General features: G+C 34.6%; 2 protein-coding genes across 2 annotated transcripts in view; one reads left to right on the forward strand and one right to left on the reverse strand.

Moving 5' to 3' along the window:
* Positions 1-11,859: 11,859 nt before the first annotated feature.
* Positions 11,860-23,175, reverse strand: part of LOC132554048 (soluble guanylate cyclase 89Db-like) — a 38,792-nt gene continuing 27,476 nt past the window's right edge. Inside the window, exons 8-10 of the mRNA XM_060218346.1 lie at positions 22,820-23,089; positions 21,672-21,761; positions 11,860-12,103 (exon numbers count right to left, since the gene is read on the reverse strand). Coding sequence (XP_060074329.1) covers positions 12,053-12,103; positions 21,672-21,761; positions 22,820-23,089 — 411 coding nt within the window. The 3' untranslated portion in view covers positions 11,860-12,052. The remainder of the gene's footprint in view (positions 12,104-21,671; positions 21,762-22,819; positions 23,090-23,175) is intronic.
* LOC132553649 (microfibril-associated glycoprotein 4-like) lies at positions 14,100-20,379 on the forward strand. The gene is made up of 4 exons (XM_060217911.1): positions 14,100-14,369; positions 16,992-17,204; positions 17,428-17,540; positions 17,821-20,379. The coding sequence occupies exons 1-4, from the start codon at positions 14,338-14,340 to the stop codon at positions 18,624-18,626; spliced, it is 1,164 nt and encodes a 387-aa protein (XP_060073894.1). The 5' UTR covers positions 14,100-14,337; the 3' UTR covers positions 18,627-20,379.

The following is a 23,175-nucleotide window of genomic DNA, read 5'->3' on the forward strand; positions in this document are numbered from 1 at the left end:
CCAAAATCCAAGTTTGCTGACAAGCAGACATGTTGATTTCAGAACAGTCCAAAAAAGTACAATGCACAATTAGGGACTGAGGGGAAACTGCATATGAAATTTGAGAAAGATCCATCCACTACTTTCCCAGAACTGCCTGTCGGCCATCTTGAATTCCAATCAGTCCAAAAAAGGTACAATGCACAACTAGGGACCAAGGGGAACCTGCATATGAAATTTGAGAAAGATCCATCCAGTACTTTTCCAGATATAGCCGTAACAAGAATTGTTTACGGACGGAAGGACGGACGGACGGACCATCTGATGATGGTGGATTAAAAAGATGTTGAGGGTGGATACAAATACTATAGGGGGATACAAATATGATGGATACAAATATGATATTACACCGGTGTGTACTCAGTATTGTTCTAGCAGGTTGAAAGGTTTCAACCACTTACGTGAAAACAACCTAACACTCAAAATTGTTCATTGTTTTTGTTTTGTTTTCAGATAACTAAATAATACAAATTTCAATTTGAGTATTTCTAAATAAAGTTCAAGGGAGCTTTTGGTGGTCAAATCACAGGTGCACATAATCAGGACCTAGATACTCGGAGTGTCCATGAAAGCAATTGTTTATCTTAATACCTAATAATAATGATTATTCTGTGTTGTATCTTTGCTGTGACAATTACTTCTGATTCATCATTTGTGCAGGAGAGTTCTCTGAAAATATCTCAAATATCTAAATGTCCAAGGCAGTGTTAACCATTACATGGCCATATATTGGCTAATACTCTTACCAGAATATCTGAAAATATTTTTTTCATTCATTTCCCTGTATTAGATTTAAATTTGGTTTTCATATGTTAGTTATATGAAAGTATTTTTATGCACCTTTTTAATGTTTTCAAACACCATCAAAAGTAATCAGCTATTAACTTGAGATAAAGGATGTTGTTGATGTGTGAAACGAAAAGTTTAAATCTTGTTGTCATATCGACAACTTATTGTTTTGTTTCATATCCAGTTTCAGTTTGGTTTTCAAATTTCAATGATATGATAATCATTAAACTATTCCAGTACTAGGACTAGCATCTGTAACATATTCCTGAAAGAGTTTAATAACCAAATTGTGAAAATTGTAAAGTCAGTAATTTCACAAAAGTCATACAGCAAGTTTTCTGAAGTTAAGTTGAACGGACGGATGCACAGACGGATGAAAGCACAGAGCTCAAATTAATTTCCGCTGCAAACATGTTTCATGGGAGATAATAAGTTTATTTTCACAAGGAGTAATTTAATTCAATTTTTTAAATTTGCAATTCATGGCGTGGTTTCCACTATTGTTGACATACCAAAATGGGGAGAAACTGGACTTTAAATTGATTACCAGGGTATATTTGTAGATGTTCTCCGCCATCTTGTGTAAATGTAAGTGTTATTATTTGTATGTATATTGTCAATCTTATATGCTGTTGCATACAAAATGAAATATAATGGGGCAAAGCCACAATTGGCCGGGCTGCGGGATGAGTGCAATGTTTTATGGTATTTATAAGACAGTTAAGGGTGTTTCATTTGTAGAATGTAGAATATTTATTTGTTATAAGAGAGAAAGTTTGGTTGTATTTTATGAATTGGTGCAGACAAAAGGCATTTGAAGAAGGAAGTTGCAGCCAATTTTGATTCAGAGATGTTCAAAAACAGACAATGGACATCTAGGGCCCCAAAGTGATTTATATGAAAGGCAAAGGCTGCCATCTTGGATTTTCCAAGCCAGACTATTGAATAAGACGAAGTTCCAAATTCTGGAAAATCCAGAAAAATGTCCGGAATGAATCCTAAATTAATACATACACATCTTCAACATATATATAAACATCCCACAAAATTTCAGGCTTCTACATCAAAAACTCTAGGAAGAGTTGATTCTACAAAACTAGTACCCCTTTTCCCTGCCAAACTGCAGAAAATAACTACGTTCCATATTCTGGAAAATCCAGAAAAATGTCCGGAATCAATCCTAAATTAATACATACACATCTTCAACATATATATAAACATCCTTCAAAATTTCAAGCTTCTACATCAAAAACTCTAGGAGGAGTTGATTCTACAAAACTAGTACCCCTTTTCCCTGCCAAACTGCAGAAAATAACTAAGTTCCAAAGTCCGGAAAATCCAGAAAAATGTCCAGAATGAATCCATAATAGGAGGTGCACATCTTCAACATATAAATATAAACATCCCATGTTTCAAGCTTCTTTGTCAAAAACTCTAGGAGGAGTTGATTCTACAAAACTGGTACCCCTTTTCCCCGCCAGCCCGACATTAACCATACTATACCCCGGATTTGCACTATGTGCAACCCTGCCAGAAATTGAAACTGACCACAGACATATCAGAGTGATTTTGATACCTCACCATCTAATGTTACATAATGGTAGGCTATAAGTGTCCCTGTGCATGTATCAGCTTATGACATAAACCGACAGAATTCAAATAATCTCAAATTTGATCATCATATCTATTGTCTAAGAAGCATTTTAATATCCTGTAAATAAAATACTTGGAACATGTTGAATGAGCAAACCTACTCAAAGCTCTTCTTGAAGTCTGTGATAAAGAACAATGCTTAGCCAATTGATAAGATCATAACCAGCGTTTAGAAGTAGGTGCCAATGTTTATATTCATTCAAGTGTACATTATAATGGATCACACACACATCAGAACTATTATATGTTCTGACTTATAATTATTAAAAAAAACAACATTATAAATGATAATCAAATATAAAAACATGAATATCATTACACTGCATTTTTAAATGTCCAAGTAAACTATATATATCAACTCACGAGAAAAGCCTGTAGTGAAATAGATTAATTATTCTTTCAGTTATTTACTCTTTCAATCTAATAAAACTCAAGTATTATTTCTCAACATGAGAGTTTTTCTAATGTGTTGAATAGTAAAATTTAAGTGGTTATGTGAAAGCAAAACTAAACAATTGTTTTCTCTTACAAAAACTGGAAGAAGTCTGCATTAAATTCTGTAAATTCTCAAGATACCTTAAGTTCTTATCCTAGACAGAAAAAAATATATATATATAAAAAAACTCTTTGTCTGAAGTAAATATGCAATCAAAATTTAGAACATTTTTTATAAATATCTCTTGTTTTTTGTCATTCTGATTGCAACATTCATGGGTAAAAAACATTGAAAGATTCCTTCAATTCTTTTCCACTTGACTCCTCCCCTGTTACAGGTATCGGTCTCTAAGGATACTGACCAACCACTGTAATCTACCTTGTTTGTGTTACAGGCCTCTGAGAACATCTGACAGCAATCGAAAGGGGGTACTCAGATGTGTAAAACTTATGCCCAAATAACATGGTATAATGTATTAATTCTAATGACCTATGAGTGTTTATTGGGAGAGGGGGTTGATACATCAGACCATAGCAGCTTAATTACTTATCTAATACAAATTATATTACTTTTATAATACTTTATGTAATGAAAAATGTAATGTTTTCTAAAACGATCTTCTAGAGTAAAATTTCTCCAATAGTGTGTGCAAAAGTAAAGCAGGTAATAATATTGATGTCTTTTTTCTTGTAATTCATTTCACAAGAAGTATCCCCAATCTAGTACTATGTCATTGTCTATTAAAACATCTAAGATCTAATATTTGTTTTTATGTTTATTTTGACTTACATTTTTATTTACTCTCATAAAGACAGCATATCCAAGTCAGGTTTGTGTAGTGACTTCTCCATGTATGCCAGCTTCTATTTATTTTATTGAATAATCTTTTTTCAACAAACATTTTTGCAGCTATGCTCATTGTATTTGTGTAGAAATGATGTAATGTTTATGCATGTTTTGAGTCAATAATCACTTACAGCCAATATTAGAAAAACAAAACAATGCTGTCAAATTCACTCGCAAATTTTCCAGAAGATTAGTAAGTACAAGAACTATTCTGAATTCTTCGTTTCCGACTCCTTCTTTACTTACGCCCACAGCCATTAAAGAAAGGCAAAAATTAACCCTTCATTGTGGTCATTTGAAATATTAATTTGAAATACTTGTCAGATATATACAACCACAATTTTCCTAATATAACTTAAATGAATGCCATAGACTACTCTAGTGCTTCCATTTTCTTGATAAAGAGCCAAAGTTGGGTCCGTTTCTCTCCTTTACAGTGGTTAATCTTGAACGAAAAATATGACTTTGAATAGGCTTATGATGACATTGTTAGTAACTAATTCTTTGTGTACCTTTGTAATACAAACTCATTTTTTTCTGTGCATGACCAAAATCAATAACACAAATTGCAGAAGTGAATTCATTCTCCTGTAAAAATACTGATTTTAAGTTCACTTATCTTCATTTCGGTAATTAGCTTTGGCAAAAATTAATTTCAAATAGATGGAAGTAAAATAAGTTGTCAATATTTTATCATCACATGACCACAACCTATATCAAATATTGCTATAATGGGGCCATTCTCCTGAGATATTGTTGATTTCATGTCCGTTTTCCTCCAGTTCGGTAATTCAAGTCAGGTGACAGTCCTCCCATGAGGTCAGTATTTTTTGTTAAAAAGAAATGAAATGTTTTTAAATGGAATTAACTTGCTATTTTTGACATACAAACCAATCATGACCATTAAAGATCACTATTCTAGGCCCATTCTCTTAAAACATAATTGAAACAGGTCTAATTTTCCTCCATTTTGGTAATTCAATTCCATTTCCGTCAATTACCCCAATTGCAACAGGTTTGCAACTATATATGTGTTCAAGATTTGCTGTTCCAGGCTTCACATAAATACAAGTTATGTTTTTTGTTTATTTTTTTTCGTGTGATTTTCAAGTTGTTACGATATGATAATAATTTGACTCAAGACCTCAATACCAATTTGACATATTTCTGATAACTCTCTTTGTTATCTATGACTCTGCCACCACTATATATCATGTCAACATCTTACCCATACCAAAATGATAACAATATAAACAAAACAGAACAAAACCAAAAATCAATTCTTCCTTTACTGCAAACTCTATGCACGAGCCAACAGTAACACCTCCAATCATATTAACATTGTATAAACAATTCAGTCGAAAAGATATAAACCAGTACATTATCTGTGAAGTTGAGAAAACAAGGTTGAAACTGCTCCTCTACAATATTTCTTTGTTCTGTGTAAAGAGTTATAGTTTAAACGGACTCACTAGAGTAGTACTGTAGAATATGCATCACTAGTCACAATTAACTTGACATGTCACATTTAAGAATCTCGTGGAAACTATCACGGGGTACTAACAACAATCGAAAGAACAAACAGGTTGAGATTTTTTTAAACGGAAACTCTCCAGGACGAAGAGACATTAGATTCCGTGATTCACCTGCAAACATACTCCAATTATATAACGACAAAGTTTTAGGCTGCGTGTAATTTATCTGTCAATTCTTGTACAAACCTTTGACTCAGAGTATCCCTGTTCTTGCTATATAGATGGACACCTTCATATAACGCAACGACGACACCGGTTGACCCCACAGGGGTTAGTAAAACGGAACCGGAAGTGATAACACGTTGGTACGTTGTAATAAAACATTACAAGAAACTGCGTACCAAATAGGACAGTCAAGCGAATGGAATACTTGGATGGGTACAGAGTAGAAAAATATTTCCTGGCATCACAATTATATAAACATATAATACGTTTTCAAACTCCTTATCGGTAAAAAGACCACTAAAATAACCCAAAATTCCTTATACCAACCAAAGATTTTCTTATCAATTCCAGCTCCAACTAACAGCAAAGAATAAACGAATGTTACACAGTTGGTAGTGATAATTTATCTAAAATACACGTTTGGTGCCGAATATTATGTAATACAACGTCATACGACTCAATCATTATCAACTATACGAGTTATGCCCCCTGATACAATGTTCTCTTGTGATTCTGACCCGTAAAAATAATAATCAACCACTAACATTTTTTTTTATTAAAAAAATAATGATCACGAATAAATACAGAATGTTAGACTTGCATCTTGTATCATAAAATATATTCATTAAATGATATATTTAATAGGGTTTTTATTGGATCAATTATGGAAGCAAGAGTTTCTGCCTCCATGTGTCATGAAAATAGATAAGTGACTAAATTTTGATTAAAAAAAGTTTTTCCAAACCAATTTCAAATTATGTAATCATTGTACAACTGCCGCTGAGAGGCTGTTACATATGGCAATAGTTGTGAATCTAAAAGAATGTTTGTAAATGTCTGGGACACATATGCAGGTATGACATGTACAATAGTGGCACTATACATTGTAAATATATATATATATATATGTGTTTATTTTTGGGAGAATGTGATTGATCTCTTGCCCAGGTTGATGGATCCTGATGAAAAGTTCAATTTTCAAACCTTACTGTGAAAACTATTCATCGTCTTGGTGATATTTACTACATATCCTCCTACTCTTCAGCAGGTAATTTATCAGGAGTATGGAACTATTCAGCTTCTTCAGGCAGTTCCTGTATGCATGGTAGATGTTTCAGCTCAGGAATTTGATGGGCAATGCAAACAATAAATACTGTGTCTTGCTTACTACCTGCTGAATGTGTAATGAAAAGGTTGTCATCCTCCAGTAATCCAATTGTATCCACCAATATTCCAATGTATCCACCATTATTCCAATGTATCCACCAATATTCCAGTGTATCCACCATTATTCCAATGTAACCACCATTATTCCAATGTATCCACCAATATTCCAATGTATCCACCATTATTCTGATGTATCCACCAACATTCCAATGTATCCACCATTATTCCAATGTATCCACCATTATTCCAATGCATCCACCAACATTCCAATGCATCCACCATTATTCTGATGTATCCACCAATATTCCAATGTATCCACCAACATTCCAATGTATCCACCATTATTCCAATGTATCCACCAATATTCCAATGTATCCACCAATATTCCAATGTATCCACCGATACGTTACACATTTAAATGTTTCTGCCAGTATCACAATGCATCTACAAGTATTCACCAATATTTCAGTATATCCACCAAAATTCCAATGTATCCACCATTATTCTGATGTATCCACCAGTATTCCAATGTAGCATACAGTATTCCAATGTAGCATACAGTATTCCAATGTAGCGTACAGTATTCCAATGTAGCATACAGTATTCTTATGGATCTGCCAGTACTCCAGTGTATCATTAAGTATTCCAGTGGATTGACCAATATTCCACTAGATCCACCAGTATCCATATGTATCCATCGCAACATTACACATTCAAATATTTCCAACAATATTCCAATGCATCTACAAGTATTCCAATATTTCCAACAATATTCCAATGCATCTACAAGTATTCCAATATTTACAACAATACTCCAATGCATCTACAAGTATTCCAATATTTCCAACAATATTCCAATGTATCCACCATTATTCCAAAGTATTCACCAGTATTCCAGTGTATACAGATTTTTCAATGTTTCCACCAATATTCCAATGCCTAATGTCCCAGTATTACAGCGTATCTAATGTTTTTTAAGATGATACATATTGTCTTGCTTTATTTCGGCACCAAACGTGTAATTCAATTCAATTTAATCACTTTGTTGACAAATTTCAGTCCACATTAGGGATCAAAGCATACATACACATGTACACATATACCAATATAGAGCAGAGGAGCTAAAATACAGTACTTGCTGGAAATTTTAAAGTTAAGTATGAGGGATGTATACAATACAAATTTGCAGGTATACGTCCCTATTAATACTTAACATTTTAAATGACGACATTCTGTAAATGATCCAAACCTTTTTGAAAAAAGTTTTCCTATCCTCATCAGCTTTGATTGATCTATGCTGATATTTGTGCTATCTGTAAACAGGAATATAGTTGATAGGGTATAATCTGGCAAACTATTTATGTAAATTCACAAACAGAATTAGACAAAGAACTCTTCCATAAGGGATACCATTTAATTAGTTCGAGGAGATCTTGCGATGAATTTCCATTAGAAATCACTGCATTTCCTTTGGTGGCATGAAATGTTTTCTACACAATTAATGTCTTTACTATGCGTGTCCTAACTCCTTGGTTTTCCTTCCAGTCAACAGTGTGGGACCTTGTCAAATGCTTTTTCGAAATCATGACATTTTATTTGATTCACCTCCGTCATCTAAGATATCTATCCATATATCTCCAGTATAGTACCATCAAGAGCTGAAGTACACTTTACCTTTCAATTGGCATTAAATCCAAGCTGCTATTGTAATAGTACACTAATTTACAACAAAATAAATTAAATTATTCAGAGCGTCTGGTGCCTAAACAGGTGAAATTACTCTGTTTTTTACTCACAAAAATTGCATAACACAACGTATTGTCTGATTTTATTTAATATATCTTTCTTTAACATGCATACAACCAAACACATGCACCATGCAATCAATTGCCTAATCTTGAAAAAATCCATTATCAAGTTTGTGCTTTCTAATCAACACCTTTTGAATAGTGGACATCTCAGAAATCCCAGTTTCTGTTTTTTTTTTTTTAATTAACTTCCTACAATCTTACCAACATAAGATCATACTTCTATGTTTAAAAAAAAAGTATTCTTGGTCAGTTCACCCTCCAAGTTAGTTATATATTGCTTTCTAACATGTCAGTAAATGCATACCCACCATTACTCCAAAATGCATATTTTAGAATACTTTCTTTAGGTTGGTAATGCCTCAACAGAAGATCAATTCTTATAATATAACCAGTAAGAGAATCTCCACTGCTTGTGTCATGAACAAATTGGTTTTCGGAAATGTGATTATCTATAGTTTTCTCACATTTAAAATGTATAATCTGTTTTGTTTTTCCAAGGATTAATTAATATTGATCTAAACGATCATCTTTTCTAAGTACAAGACTTAATCAAAACTCTATAAATATGTGTTCATCAATAAGTATGCTAATATTGGCATCTAGACTTATATATCTAAATCCATAATTGCATACTCCATGTTCCTCATTACCGAAACAATATTTCATTCCCAGCAAGAAGAAATGAGTAACTAAACAAGAGATTGAGAGGCCTAATCAGTCACCCGAGTGAACTCGAAACTGAAACACTTGGAATGAATTGTGTAGTATAGAAAAGAGAAAATAAGAAATGTTACCTTAAGACCCTTCCATCCATGACGAGTATTTGACTCTACCATATTTGGTATTGAGAAGATTTTTTTTTTTTAATTTTAGTCAATATGACTACACCCATCAGGTCCCTGGGGACTGTAATTTACTACAATTTTGGTTAATGTTTGGTCATGGATGGTTTTTGCAAAGTTTCATTGAAATCAGTTTTTAGGTCTTCCAGAAGAAGCCAAAAATGTAAAAAGTTTACCGACGTCACAATGCCAGACAAAAAGGTACTGCAATAAGTCACCATGAGACTTTGTCCTAGGTGACCTAGAAAAAATCATAAATTAGACGACCTTATATACACTACATTAAATATGTTATGTATTTGGAACTATAAACCCAACATGTTATCAGTTGTAGTCTAGTTAAGTAGAGATCTATTCTGGCCTGTATCACAGGGACCTGAGAATCAGTTATAGTCTAGTTAAATATAGTTCTAATCTTGTCTGTATCACAGGGACATGAGAAGCAGTTATAGACTAGTTAAATACAGATCTATTCTGGTCTGTATAACAGGGACATGAGGATCAGTTATAGTCTTGTTAAATAGAGATCTATTCTGGTTGATCATAAGGGATATGTAAATTATTTAAGTCTAGGTTTAAATGAATCTATTCTGATCTGTTTATAATACATTTTTGGAGAGCTCGATCAACATCCAGTAAACATTTATTACATGTTTTTAGAAAGGTATATGGCATCATTAAAATTTTCACTATCATTTAGACAAATTATATATAGACCAAGGTCGGTCAATGAAGGGAACAGAGAAACAAGGGGATATATGTATCAAACAAGAGATCCCATTGGGATCTTGGCGCCCACCATTTGAGGATCTGTTTTCAGTTCTTGAAGATTTGTTTATTTATTTTTTTTTGTTGCAGGTGTTGTGTTGTAAATGTTCATGAACTGGTCTTCATTGAATGTACTCAATGATGGCACAAGATATTTATATTAAGCACCTATTAGCAAATAACATTTGAAAAAGATCAAAGTATTATTAGATAGCAGTCAGTTACAGGTGGATAATGGACATGGTCTTGAATCAATATGATAGAATATCAAAGAAAATATGCTTGTGCTGTATTAGTGTTGACATCGAAGATGGCTGCCTGTGGGCCACCTTGATTTTAAATCAGCCCAAAAAAGGTACAATGCACAACTAGGGACCAAGGGAAACCAATACCTATGAAATATCAGAAGGATCCATCCAGTACTTCCTAAGAAATAGCGGTAACAAGATTTTACTTTCAAAATAAAAGATGGCCGACAGTGAATTCGAATCAGTCCAAAAAAGATACAATGCACAACTAGGGACCAAGGGGAAACTGCATATGAAATTTGAGAAAGATCCATCAAGTACTTTCTCAGAAATAGCGATAACAATCTTTTGCTTTCAAACTCCAAGATGGCCGCCTGTCGGCCATCTTGAATTCGAATCAGTCCAAAAAAGGTACAATGCACAACTAGGGACCAAGGGGAACTTGCATATGAATTTTAAGAAATATCCATCCACTACTTTTCCAGAAATAGCGGTAACAAGAATTGTTTACAGACCACGGACGGAGGGCGATTTGAATAGATGGTGGGCTAAAAATGAACATCTACTTCATTAGGACTCAATATATTCTAACTAATTTGATATCGCATATAATATACAATAGTTGTGTACTACTTCTATTTGTGCTCTATAACAGTAATCATTTGTAGTTTTAGCTGTTTAAATTCTTACGAAGAAGAAGTAAAACAAGCTAGTTACATCATTAAAGAATCTGAAATATTGTCACAGGTTACACTACTGAAGTCACATCATCTAATTCAAAACAGGAGTCACAAGGTGATGTACAAACTTGACTCACCCATCCTAGGAAATTGACTCTTCTGACCTTGGTAGCAGACTTTTGTGACCTACAAAGTTGACACTTGAGACCTATGAAGTTGACTCTTTGAGACCTATCAAGCACACTCTTGTGATGTAAAAAGTTGACTCATCCATCCTAGGAAATTGACTCTTCTGACCATTGCAGCAGACTTTTTTGACCTACAAATTTGACACTTGTGACTACCAAATTAACTCTAGGAAACTGACTCTTCTGACCTTCCAAACTGACTCTTGTGAATTACAAAGCTAAATCTTGAGACCTACAAAATTTACTTTGGTGACCTACAAACATTTTACTCTTGTCTCCTGTTGACTGTTGTCCCCTACAAAATTGACCCTTTAGATGTGTTAACTGGACTCTTGTCACTTGTAAGCTGATAATGTCCCTAACAGTTAACATCGCAACTATGAATATTTCTGTAAATTTTACTCCTGTGACCTCAAATGTCACTGTTGTTACATGTGACCATCACTGGACACTGGTCAGTGTTGTAGTATGTCACCATTACTGGTCACTGTTGTAACATGTCACTGGACACTGGTCACTATTGTAACATGTCACTGGATACCGGTCACTGTTGTAACATGTAACTGGACACTGGTCACTGTTGTAACATGTCACTGGACACTGGTCACTGTTGTAACATGTCACTGGACACTGGTCACTTTTGTAACATGTAACTGGACACTGGTCACTGTTGTAACATGACACTGGTCACTGTTGTAATATGTCACTGAACACTGGTCACTGTTGTAACATGTAACTGGTTACTGTTGTAACATGTCACTGGACACTTATCACTGTTGTAACATGTAACTGGACACTGGTCACTGTCGTAATATGTCACTGAACACTGGACACTGGTCACTGTCGTAATATGTCACTGGACACTGGTCACTGTTGTGGTGTTTCTTAATCCTGATTTTCTTCAATCAACCAGTAGGTCTCCATATTTCCTTTACCCTGTAACATATAAATTTAGTTTAGAGGTTGCTGTGATGTAGGTTATTCAGTAAGACACAACAACTTTTACATCACCTAAACCATTTAATGGAGTAGACTGCGATGCTTCTTTACACATCATGTCCAATTCTGGAAACCTGTGATAAAATTTATCATTTGTACTCTAGGTAACACAAGCCTCCTCATAAACTCTGATATGTTGCAGCTGGCAGCTAAACTAATTATCTTAAGCTTAATTAAATCAATTCCAACATTTAAACACTTAACATTTAATTCAAGTGCCAGTTTGATAATGATATCCCAGGTCTCTGGTGCCCTGAAACTGTCAAGGACAGGGTACAAATGTGCTAGCATGTACTTCAGTGTTAAATGTTTGTCGAATAAATTAGAATTTTTTTTATAGATATAGATATGAGTTGTGCTAAAATGAATGTGTGTTGATCAGGCATATCACATACATTCCATCTTCATATGATCTTTATTGGTTGGATCTTTTCCATTCCAACCAATATCATTCTTACCTGTATCATTCTTACCTGTATCATTTTTACCTGTATCATTCTTACCTGTATCGTTCTAACCTGTATAGTTCTTACCTGTATCATTCTAACCTGTATCATTCTTACCTGTATCATTCTTACCTGTATCATTCTAACCTGTATAGTTCTTACCTGTATTCATTTTACCTGTATCATTTTTACCTGTACCATTCTTACCTGTATCATTCTAACCTGTACCATTCTTACCTGTACCATTCTTACCTGTATTAGTCTTACCTGTACCATTCTTACCTGTATCGTTCTTACCTGTACTGTTCTTACCTGTATTGTTCTCACCTGTATCATTCTCACCTGTATCATTTTTACCTGTACCATTCTTATCTGTACCTTTACCATTTTTACATGAATATTTCCTTTTTTTTTCCAATATTAAAATCAAATACATGATCCTGAAATTGATCTATCAATATGTTCCAAGATTACTTACAATGATAATCTTTAATTGCAAAATCCAAGATGGGCACCTGTTAGCCATTTGTATTTTTTTATCAACCCCTCAAGAAAATGAGGACAGCTTACAGATGGTCAGACAAGGGACAAGGTGCAACCCATTTTCCTGTTTTTCTAATAAGAATTCTTTTTTTTAGTAATAATATAACAATTTAGGATAAAATCTTTCTTTAAAGTAAATGATAAAACTCAAAAAGATACTGAACAGTTTTAACAAATTAAACCTGTACTTAGGATTCAAGAATTTCATCAACTTTTTCTTTTTTTTTTGAAGTGATTCATGTGATAATTTTCATTAACGACCTAAAAACATGAACCCGTCCAATACTCTTCCACATTTGAAAGAGCTCTGGACTTTCATCTTACTTTACCAAAGACCTAACGACAAGTAACTATTTTGCAATCATCAAGTCAGACAGAAGCATGGTTAGTTTGAATTGGATAACCTTGTGATTATTACTAGCCAAATTTTACCCTTTTTTCTTCAATTTGGTGGAAACATCCTTCATTTCCTATTCAACTTTATTACTTTTTCTAAAAGAAAACTTTATTTAAAGATGGTTTCACAAAAAATTATTTCAAAACAATTTTTTTCAGATTCATTTGTTAAGCTTGAAGAGAGGGTTTGATTGCAACTTGTTTACTGTTTACATTATTCAAGTATGGAGGAATGAAAAAAAAAGGCAAAAAGTTGAATGTGTATCATGTATCAACATCAGCTGCCTCTACAAGACTCATAATATGGCAAGCTAAATCCAAAACACTGACAGCTGACGATAAAGAAAGCATTCCAAGGCTGAAACAGAGCCTGTATATCTAAAACACATGTTTATCTAATAAAATCATTAATTGGCCCTGCGGCATTGGTGCTGCATTAGTGGTCAAAATGGATATAGAATTTCATCGGAAACCTAAAAAAACATTTCACTGGGGGCCCATCTGGGGGAAAACTTTCAAACTATGCTTATATGCAGTTACGCAATTGTGTTTATTAGCAAGGGAAGCAACTGGTGGCAAGTCAAACCCCACAGATCAAATGATTTTCATCAAAAGTTTACAAATCAACAAGTCAGAAGAATGATGCATTGATGCAAAAAAGTACATACGACAAATTAAGCAGCCCTTGTTTGAACCCCGGAGAATGTACTAGGCTTTCATCTAATTTGATTCTGTGAACAATGTTTGAATATGTCGCTGTGACAATGGACTGGGATCTACACCAAGATGTGTAACTTTCTTATACATTCCAAAACAAGGTAAGAGTCTGTGAATGTTACAATACCTGTGCTGAATCACTTTGGTTTACTTAATCGTTATTTTTGAATACACATTTTTTTCCCACAAGGAATCTTCTGCAACCTTGTGAGATATTATATACAAACCAAGTCCAACTTGAAAGTCTTTATTAGAATATGTTCTAGAGGAAGAAATCTTTTTATTTAGCTACCATATTTATTCAATTATATGCCCATGTCTGGAAATAAGCTCATCTATTTTATTACTGTTTCATTGAATTTCCAACAAATGATTTTTCATTGTATTGTATAAAGTAAAAAACAGTTTGTAACTTTAAGTCGAGGTTCTGTATTGGCTGTCTGGGCTTCTGTGTTGGCCTGCTGTCCTTATTGTTCAGTGATAACCAAATCCTTCCCTGACTGTTGAATGAGGTTCTGTGTTGGCTTGCTGGGCTTATTGTCCAGTGACAATCCAATCCTTCCCTGGCTGGTGAATGAGATTCTGTGTTGTCTGCTGTGCTTATTGTCAAGTGACAACCCAATCCTTCCCTGACTGGTGAATGAGGTTCTGTGTTGGCCTGCTGGGCTTATTGTCCAGTGATAACCCAATCCTTCCCTGACTGGTGAACGAGGTTCTGTGTTGGCCTGTTGGGCTTATTGTCCAGTGATAACCCAATCCTTCCCTGGCTGGTGAACAAGGTTCTGTGTTGGTCTGCTGTGCTTATTGTCAAGTGACAACCCAATCCATCCCTGACTGGTGAATGAGGTTCTGTGTTGTCTGCTGTGCATATTGTCCAGTGATAACCCAATCCTTCCCTGACTGGTGAATGAGGTTCTGTGTTGTCTGCTGTGCTTATTGTCAAGTGACAACCCAATCCTTCCCTGACTGGTGAATGAGGTTCTGTGTTGTCTGCTGTGCTTATTGTCCAGTGACAACCCAATCCTTCCCTGGCTGGTGAATGAGGTTCTGTGTTGGTCTGCTGTGCTTATTGTCAAGTGACAACCCAATCCTTCCCTGGCTGGTGAATGAGGTTCTGTGTTGTCTGCTGTGCTTATTGTCAAGTGACAACCCAATCCTTCCCTGGCTGGTGAATGAGGTTCTGTGTTGTCTGCTGTGCTTATAGTCAAGTGATAACCCAATCCTTCCCTGACTGGTGAGAGAAGTTCTATGTTGGCTCTCTGGGCTTCTGTGTTGGCCTGCTGGGCTTATTGTCCAGTGATAACCCAATCCATCCCTGACTGGCGTATCAAATATCATGAAAAAATATTCCTAAGCCAAACATGTCAAAAGAGGTTGAAAGGGATTGTATCCTTCAACAGATATTAACTGGCTTTTATCAAATCTGTATAAATGAAGATGGCAATTAGTTACCAGAACTGTGATGGAGTATCAAACGAGCTTATGATGAATTAGGTAAGATGCATTATAGTACAGAACTATGATGGATTATAATACAAAACTATGATGGATTATAATACAAAACTATGATGGATTATAATACAAAACTATGATGGATTATAATACAAAACTATGATGGATTATAATACAAAACTATGGTGGATTATAATACAAAACTATGGTGGATTATAATACAAAACTATGATGGATTATAATACAAAACTATGGTGGATTATAATACAAAACTATGATGGATTATAATACAAAACTATGATGGATTATAATACAAAACTATGGTGGATTATAATACAAAACTATGATGGATTATAATACAAAACTATGGTGGATTATAATACAAAACTATGATGGATTATAATACAAAACTATGGTGGATTATAATACAAAACTATGATGGATTATAATACAAAACTATGGTGGATTAAAGTACTGAACTATGATGGATTATAATACAAAACTATGATGGATTATAATACAAAACTATGGTGGATTAAAGTACTGAACTATGATGGAGTAAAGTACTGAACTGTGATGGATTATAGTTCTGAAATACAATGGATTCAAGTGCAGATCTGTGGTAGATTGTGGAACAGATCTGTGGTGGATTATACTACAAAAAGATGATGGATTATAAAACAGAACTGTGATGGATTATAGTACAGAACTATGATGGATTATAGTACAGAACTATGATGGATTATAGTGTAGAACTATGCTGAATTATAGAACAGAACTACGATTGATTTTAGAACAGAACTATAATGGATTATAGTACAGAACTGTGATGGATTATAGAACAGGATTGTGATGGATTATAGGACAGGACTATGATGATTATAGAACAGAACTACAATGAATTATAGAACAGAATTGTGGTGGATTATAGTACAGAACTACAATGAATTATAGAACAGAATTGTGGTGGATAACAGTACAGAACTATGGTATATTGTAGTTCAGAACTGTGATAGATTGTAGTGTTTAACTAAGAGGGTATATAGTACACAGCTTTGATGGATTATGTGCTAATTCATTAATCTGCTAATTCATTAATGTGCTAATTCATTAATGTGCTAATTCATTAATGTGACAAAAGTGACAATGAGCTAAAATTTCTAATTGCAAAGTTACATGTAAATGCATCTGCAATAAATGTCATGCTATCTATCATAATCAATTTCCACATTAAATGCAATATTTCGTTTTAAATAAAACTTGTGTTTCAGTGCCATGGGAGCTACGGTGGTACTACTGGCATGGGCCTGTATACTAAGTGTGGTGACAGCACAAGATGAAGTCAGCATTTGTCAGTCTTTGGACTATCGCGCCCTCACTAGGGAGCTACAAAATGAACACCAATGTATGATTCTTGAGAAATTACAGCGTGACTTTGAGGCGGATAAAAACTCACGAGAGAGTCTTCTCAATGACCTTGTAAGGTAAAGTATAAATTGTCAGCATTGTTTCAGAAGAAGAGATTCAAAATCACAGTTTTAATCTTCTACCTATTTCCTCATTAGAACTGTAATGCATTGCATCTGGCTGCTCCTCAAACAATTCATTGATTTTTGAAAAAGATATTAAACTGTAATTTATTCATCACTAAACAAGACCGAACACAGCCAAGTTTTTAGAATTATTGAAATCATTTTTGTTTTACAGGAGAATAGACAAGCTAAGTAAAAAGATTTCAAAACTCAGGAAGGCAAAGGATGATGAAAGAGAAAAACCCCTGAAATTTTCACCAGCACTGAAGGGTGTACCACTTATCCGAGGTAGGCCTTTCACATTTCTGTCTGAAATTGTCTTAAATGTAATAGAGGGCAGAGACACTGCAAGTATCTGGTATTGAAAATTTTATCCTGAAATAATAAATCTAATAAATAACTTGATTTTCATATTCACCATATACATTACATTAATGCTTACAAATTATCTTACGTGTTATTTGAAATTCACTATCAAGATCAATGTAAACTGTAACCTTTGACCCTTTCACTTTGATCTTAGTTTTGAAACTTTTGTAACCTAAGTAACATAATGGCCTATTTTCAGATTGTCATGAACTGTTGATGAATGGTATTACAAGAAGTGGAGTGTACTCAATCAAAATGCCACTGGGCCGTATCCTGAATGTGTGGTGTGACATGGAAACAGACAATGGCGGTTGGACAGTCATCCAGCGACGCATGGACGGTAGCATTAACTTCACCCGGTTGTGGGATGACTATACATTTGGCTTTGGTAACGCTAACAGTGAGTACTGGATAGGAAACGAAAACTTGTATCAGATGACAACTTACTACAATTACACAATGAGAATCGATATGTATGGCTGGGACAATGATCACGCATTTGCTGAATATGGCATATTTTTTGTTTCTTCTGAACAGAACGGTTTTCAGCTCAACATCGGCAATTATCGTGGCACAGCAGGGGATTCTCTAAATTATCATAACGACATGAAATTCACCACAGAGGACAGAGATAACGACAAATGGTTCCTTAATTGTGCCGCAAAAGATGGTGCTGGATGGTGGTATAAGAACTGTGGCTATTCTTCTCTAAATGGCCTTTATATTCGTGATGGAAACAAGACCATATCTCCTGATGGAATTATCAAGGGAATTATATGGTTTCACTGGAAGTGGCTTTACAACTACTCCTTAAGGAAAACGGAAATCAAGGTAAAACCTACACTTGCCGTAAAGATAGAACGTGAACTCTTCGCAAATGTTGACGACTTACCACCGACGCAGGAGCCACCTCGGGAGGAAGTAGAAATAGAACATTTCGAAGAAGAGGTTGAAGAGGAGATCAGAGAGGAAGAAATTGAGCAAGACCTCGATATTCAAGGATGATAACTTATTTATACCATGCCAGAAAATAAATATTTCAGCATGGCATCGTTGTAATTTTTTTCCAACAACAGAGGTGTGTTGAATAGTGGCATTCATTTTGTTTTGTATCAGAATTTTGTGTGAACCCAAATCTGAAACAACTGATTGGCTTTATTTTCCCCTTATTAATAAACATGTAAATCCTTCCCTACAGTATGTCTTACTTTACTGTTATATTAAAAATAAACTATTTGAGGTATCTTTATCACTTAAAATGAACATTAATCATTTTTGCACGATCAAACTTCAGCACATTATCAATTTTTAACAACATACTATAATAATAAATTTGTGTATCCGCAACAATTGCAAATATCGAAACTGTTAAGTAGCCCAATCACATCCAAGAAAAATATTTTTGACATGGAAAGCACTAAATTCATCAAATATTTATCTTTTTTAAAAATTACTTTCTTATTTCTGCTGGCTGACTGAATCGGTTGACCTCAAATTGAAGGTGCATTTACTCTTGATTGGGACTGAAGGGACATGTATTCTATTGTAGGAAAAAAATTAGCAATAAATACCTATGATAATACAGACATTGTATATATTTATATATATATATATATAGGTATCTCTATAGCTAATTTTATAATACACAAGATTATACATGTGTAAACTGGAATCAGTGTTAGGTAATGACTAGAAGATTCCTACCATTTTAAACAACTACACTGTTCTACAAAAAGGAAGTTTGTTCTCCCACCCTATATCTGTAAGGATGATTACTTAATTACTAATTAATTATATGCATCAGTAAAGTAATATCTTTAGAGGTCAATTTAAAATTCAAATTTAATTTTGAGAGTAAATGAACAATTATTCACAAACATCACAGATCAAAAGTCCATTCTTAAAACATACATAGCTTGTACTTAATTGAAATTTGGAACATGCATCAGTGCAAAAACTGATGCTTCCAGAGAATAAGTAAAAAAGATATATCTATTCATATGTTTATATCTGATGTTAAAGAAGAGAAATGTGTTCTTATGGACAAGAAGGAAATCTTAACAATCACATATGTCATCAGTGGAATGCTTTGTCAGTATGCAAAATTAGCTTTTACTTATAGAAGGGAGATAACTCTTCAGTGATCATTTTCTTCATCTGCAAACTTTCAGTTTGTTCTGTAGTAAATAAGAATTTAGATATTGGAATACTCCTTGGATGTTTGAAAATGTGACATATTTGAATATTGCACAACCACACAGAAGTAAAAGCCATGTTCTATATTATATCATTAAGTGATGAAGAGTGAAATAAGGGAAGTAACTCTAGAAGATCAGTATGTATATACATGTATGTGTACATAATTATACAATTTGTGATGTCATACATACATAAGGTCACAAATTTGCATCTGTAGCTAAAATTCTGTGAAAGTATTATGTATTTACAGGGGAATAATTTTGAGAGTTAACTCTTTTTTCCAGCAGCCTTTTCCTACATTGATTTGGAAACTAATGTAGGATTTTCTGAAAAATTACGAAAGCAATATTTTTGGATTTGGATTATCTTATCTCTTTAACACACATTTTGGCAACAAGTGAAATGTTTTTGTCATTATGCAACCATGATCAATTCTTAGAAATGCTTGTTTATTTTGATGATTTTAAATGCTTGAATGTCTTTATTTTAAGTCTTACTTTGTGGTCACTTGTATCAATTTTCACCATTTTATCATGAATTAAAGAACCTTACAGAGCAATGATTTAATTTAATTTTTCGTGGCAATTCTGATACCATTAATAATATGCAGAATCTATGAACAACTAGAAATGTTTTTTTTACACATCCTGTGACTATGAAGAACTTTTGGCAACTGCAGCACCCCAAGATCAAAATTTTCATTTACATTAAATGACAAAATCAAACAAAAAGAGTACTATAGAAAACTCACCTTGACATAAACAGTATCCCTGGAAACAGTGTTAGGTGTAACACAGAAAACTCATCTTGACATAAACAGTATCCCTGGAAACAGTGTTAGGTGTAACACAGAAAACTAACCTTGACATAAACAGTATCCCTGGAGACAGTGTTAGGTGTAACACAGAAAACTAACCTTGACATAAACAGTATCCCTGGAGACAGTGTTAGGTGTAACACAGAAAACTCACCTTGACATAAACAGTATCCCTGGAGACAGTGTTAGGTGTAACACAGAAAACTCACCTTGACATAAACAGTATCCCTGGAAACAGTGTTAGGTGTAACACAGAAAACTCATCTTGACATAAACAGTATCCCTGGAAACAGTGTTAGGTGTAACACAGAAAACTAACCTTGACATAAACAGTATCCCTGGAGACAGTGTTAGGTGTAACACAGAAAACTAACCTTGACATAAACAGTATCCCTGGAGACAGTGTTAAGAGTACTATAGAAAACTCACCCTTACATAAACAGTATCCCTGGAGAAAGTGTTAAGAGTACTATAGAAAACTCACCCTGACATAAACAGTATCCCTGGAAACAGTGTTAGGTGTAACACAGAAAACTCACCTTGACATAAACAGTATCCCTGGAGACAGTGTTAAGAGTACTATAGAAAACTCACCCTGACATAAACAGTATCCCTGGAAACAGTGTTAGGTGTAACACAGAAAACTCACCCTTACATAAACAGTATCCCTGGAGAAAGTGTTAAGAGTACTATAGAAAACTCACCCTGACATAAACAGTATCCCTGGAAACAGTGTTAGGTGTAACACAGAAAACTCACCTTGACATAAACAGTATCCCTGGAGACAGTGTTAGGTGTAACACAGAAAACTCACCTTGACATAAACAGTATCCCTGGAGACAGTGTTAGGTGTAACACAGAAAACTCACCCTTACATAAACAGTATCCCTGGAGAAAGTGTTAAGAGTACTATAGAAAACTCACCCTGACATAAACAGTATCCCTGGAAACAGTGTTAGGTGTAACACAGAAAACTCACCTTGACATAAACAGTATCCCTAGAAACAGTGTTAGGTGTAACACAGAAAACTCACCTTGACATAAATAGTACCCCTGGAGATGGTGATGAATTTGCTCCCTTCTAAATGCTGGTTACACTGTTCACTTAGATGTATTTTACCAGGCTGCAAAACAATAAATGATATCTTTTAATAGAAATGTCCCTCATCTCCGCTAAGAAATCCTTTACATATACCTTTTTAACTAAAATCTTACTAGTTTTCATGGGGAAGAAAACAACCAAAACTGCCAGACAAGAGTTCCTCGGAACTGTATGTGTCTGCTGCATAAAGTATCACGGTCACCCAGAAATTGAATTGGATTTGGAACGATCATCCATAAAATTGTAATACCAAATTTCATTTCTATAACTTGAAGCATAAAGGGAAAACTGTACAAAGCAATATTCCTGAGAAATTTTTCAAGTTCAAAGGCACATATCACTGCCAAGAAGGGTTACAGACTGCCAAGAAGCAAACTCGGTGCGTAACTTTTGACCAAGAACTCATATACAAAATTGCATTTTCATAACTCGAAGTATAACCAAGAAAATTCCGAAAAACAATATTCCCAAAGAATTTGAGTTCAATGGGTCAGGAAGAGTCACAGAGAGCTGAGAATTGAACTCAATTTGTAATCTTCCATCAAGAAGCCATATACAACATTTCATTATGTTAACTCAAAGCATAATTGGGAAATATCTGGAAAACAATATTCCCAAAGAAGTTTTTGAGTTCAAAGGGGCATTACTCTGCCAAAAAGGGCCACAGACAGCCGGGAATCGATCATAATCTGTACCCTTGCAACAAGAAGCCATATACCAACTTTCATTTTGATAACTCAAAACATCAGCCAAAAAAGTCTGGAAAACAATATTCCCAGGAAATTTTCTAAGTTGAAAGGGGCATAACTCTGCCAAAAAGGGTCACAGACAGCCGGGAATCATACTTAATTTGTACCCTTGCAACAAAAAGCCACATGCCAAATTTCAATTTGATAACTCAAAGCATCACCGAAAAAAGTCAGGAAAACTTTCGTACTTACGACGATGTGTGACGACAGACAAAGTGATCCTCAAGTGTCTGCCAGCGTAGGCGACACAAAAACTGCTCCACAAAAAAAAATAGTTCAAATTTCACCTTTATTAGATGAAAGAAGCCATTTTAACTAGTGATTTCCTCACCTCGCCATGGGACTGCATACGTGAGGCTGTGTTCACTGTGTCCCCGAAGAGGCAATACTGAGGCATCCGGCGACCTATGACCCCACCCACTACTCCACCTGAATGTATGCCTAACCGAAACTGGAGATTTTTTCCTGTGGTTGGGTCTTTGAGTTCTTTTGATAGCCTGAGTAAATCTAAAGCAAGACCTGCCACCTGGTGGGCATGATTGGGATGTCTGTCAGGAACACCACCGGCCACCATGTACACAGCATCGCCCAGCGTCTCAACCTCAACACAGAACATAGTACTATTAGATACATGTTATCTCAAAGGTTTTGATGTTGAGCAAAAATCAAAATCAGAAAAAGATATAT

The sequence above is a fragment of the Ylistrum balloti genome, unplaced genomic scaffold (genome assembly GCF_031769215.1).
Source record: "Ylistrum balloti isolate Yb309-2 unplaced genomic scaffold, AGI_CSIRO_Ybal_v1 Utg369640, whole genome shotgun sequence".
Taxonomy (NCBI): Eukaryota; Metazoa; Mollusca; class Bivalvia; order Pectinida; family Pectinidae; genus Ylistrum; species Ylistrum balloti.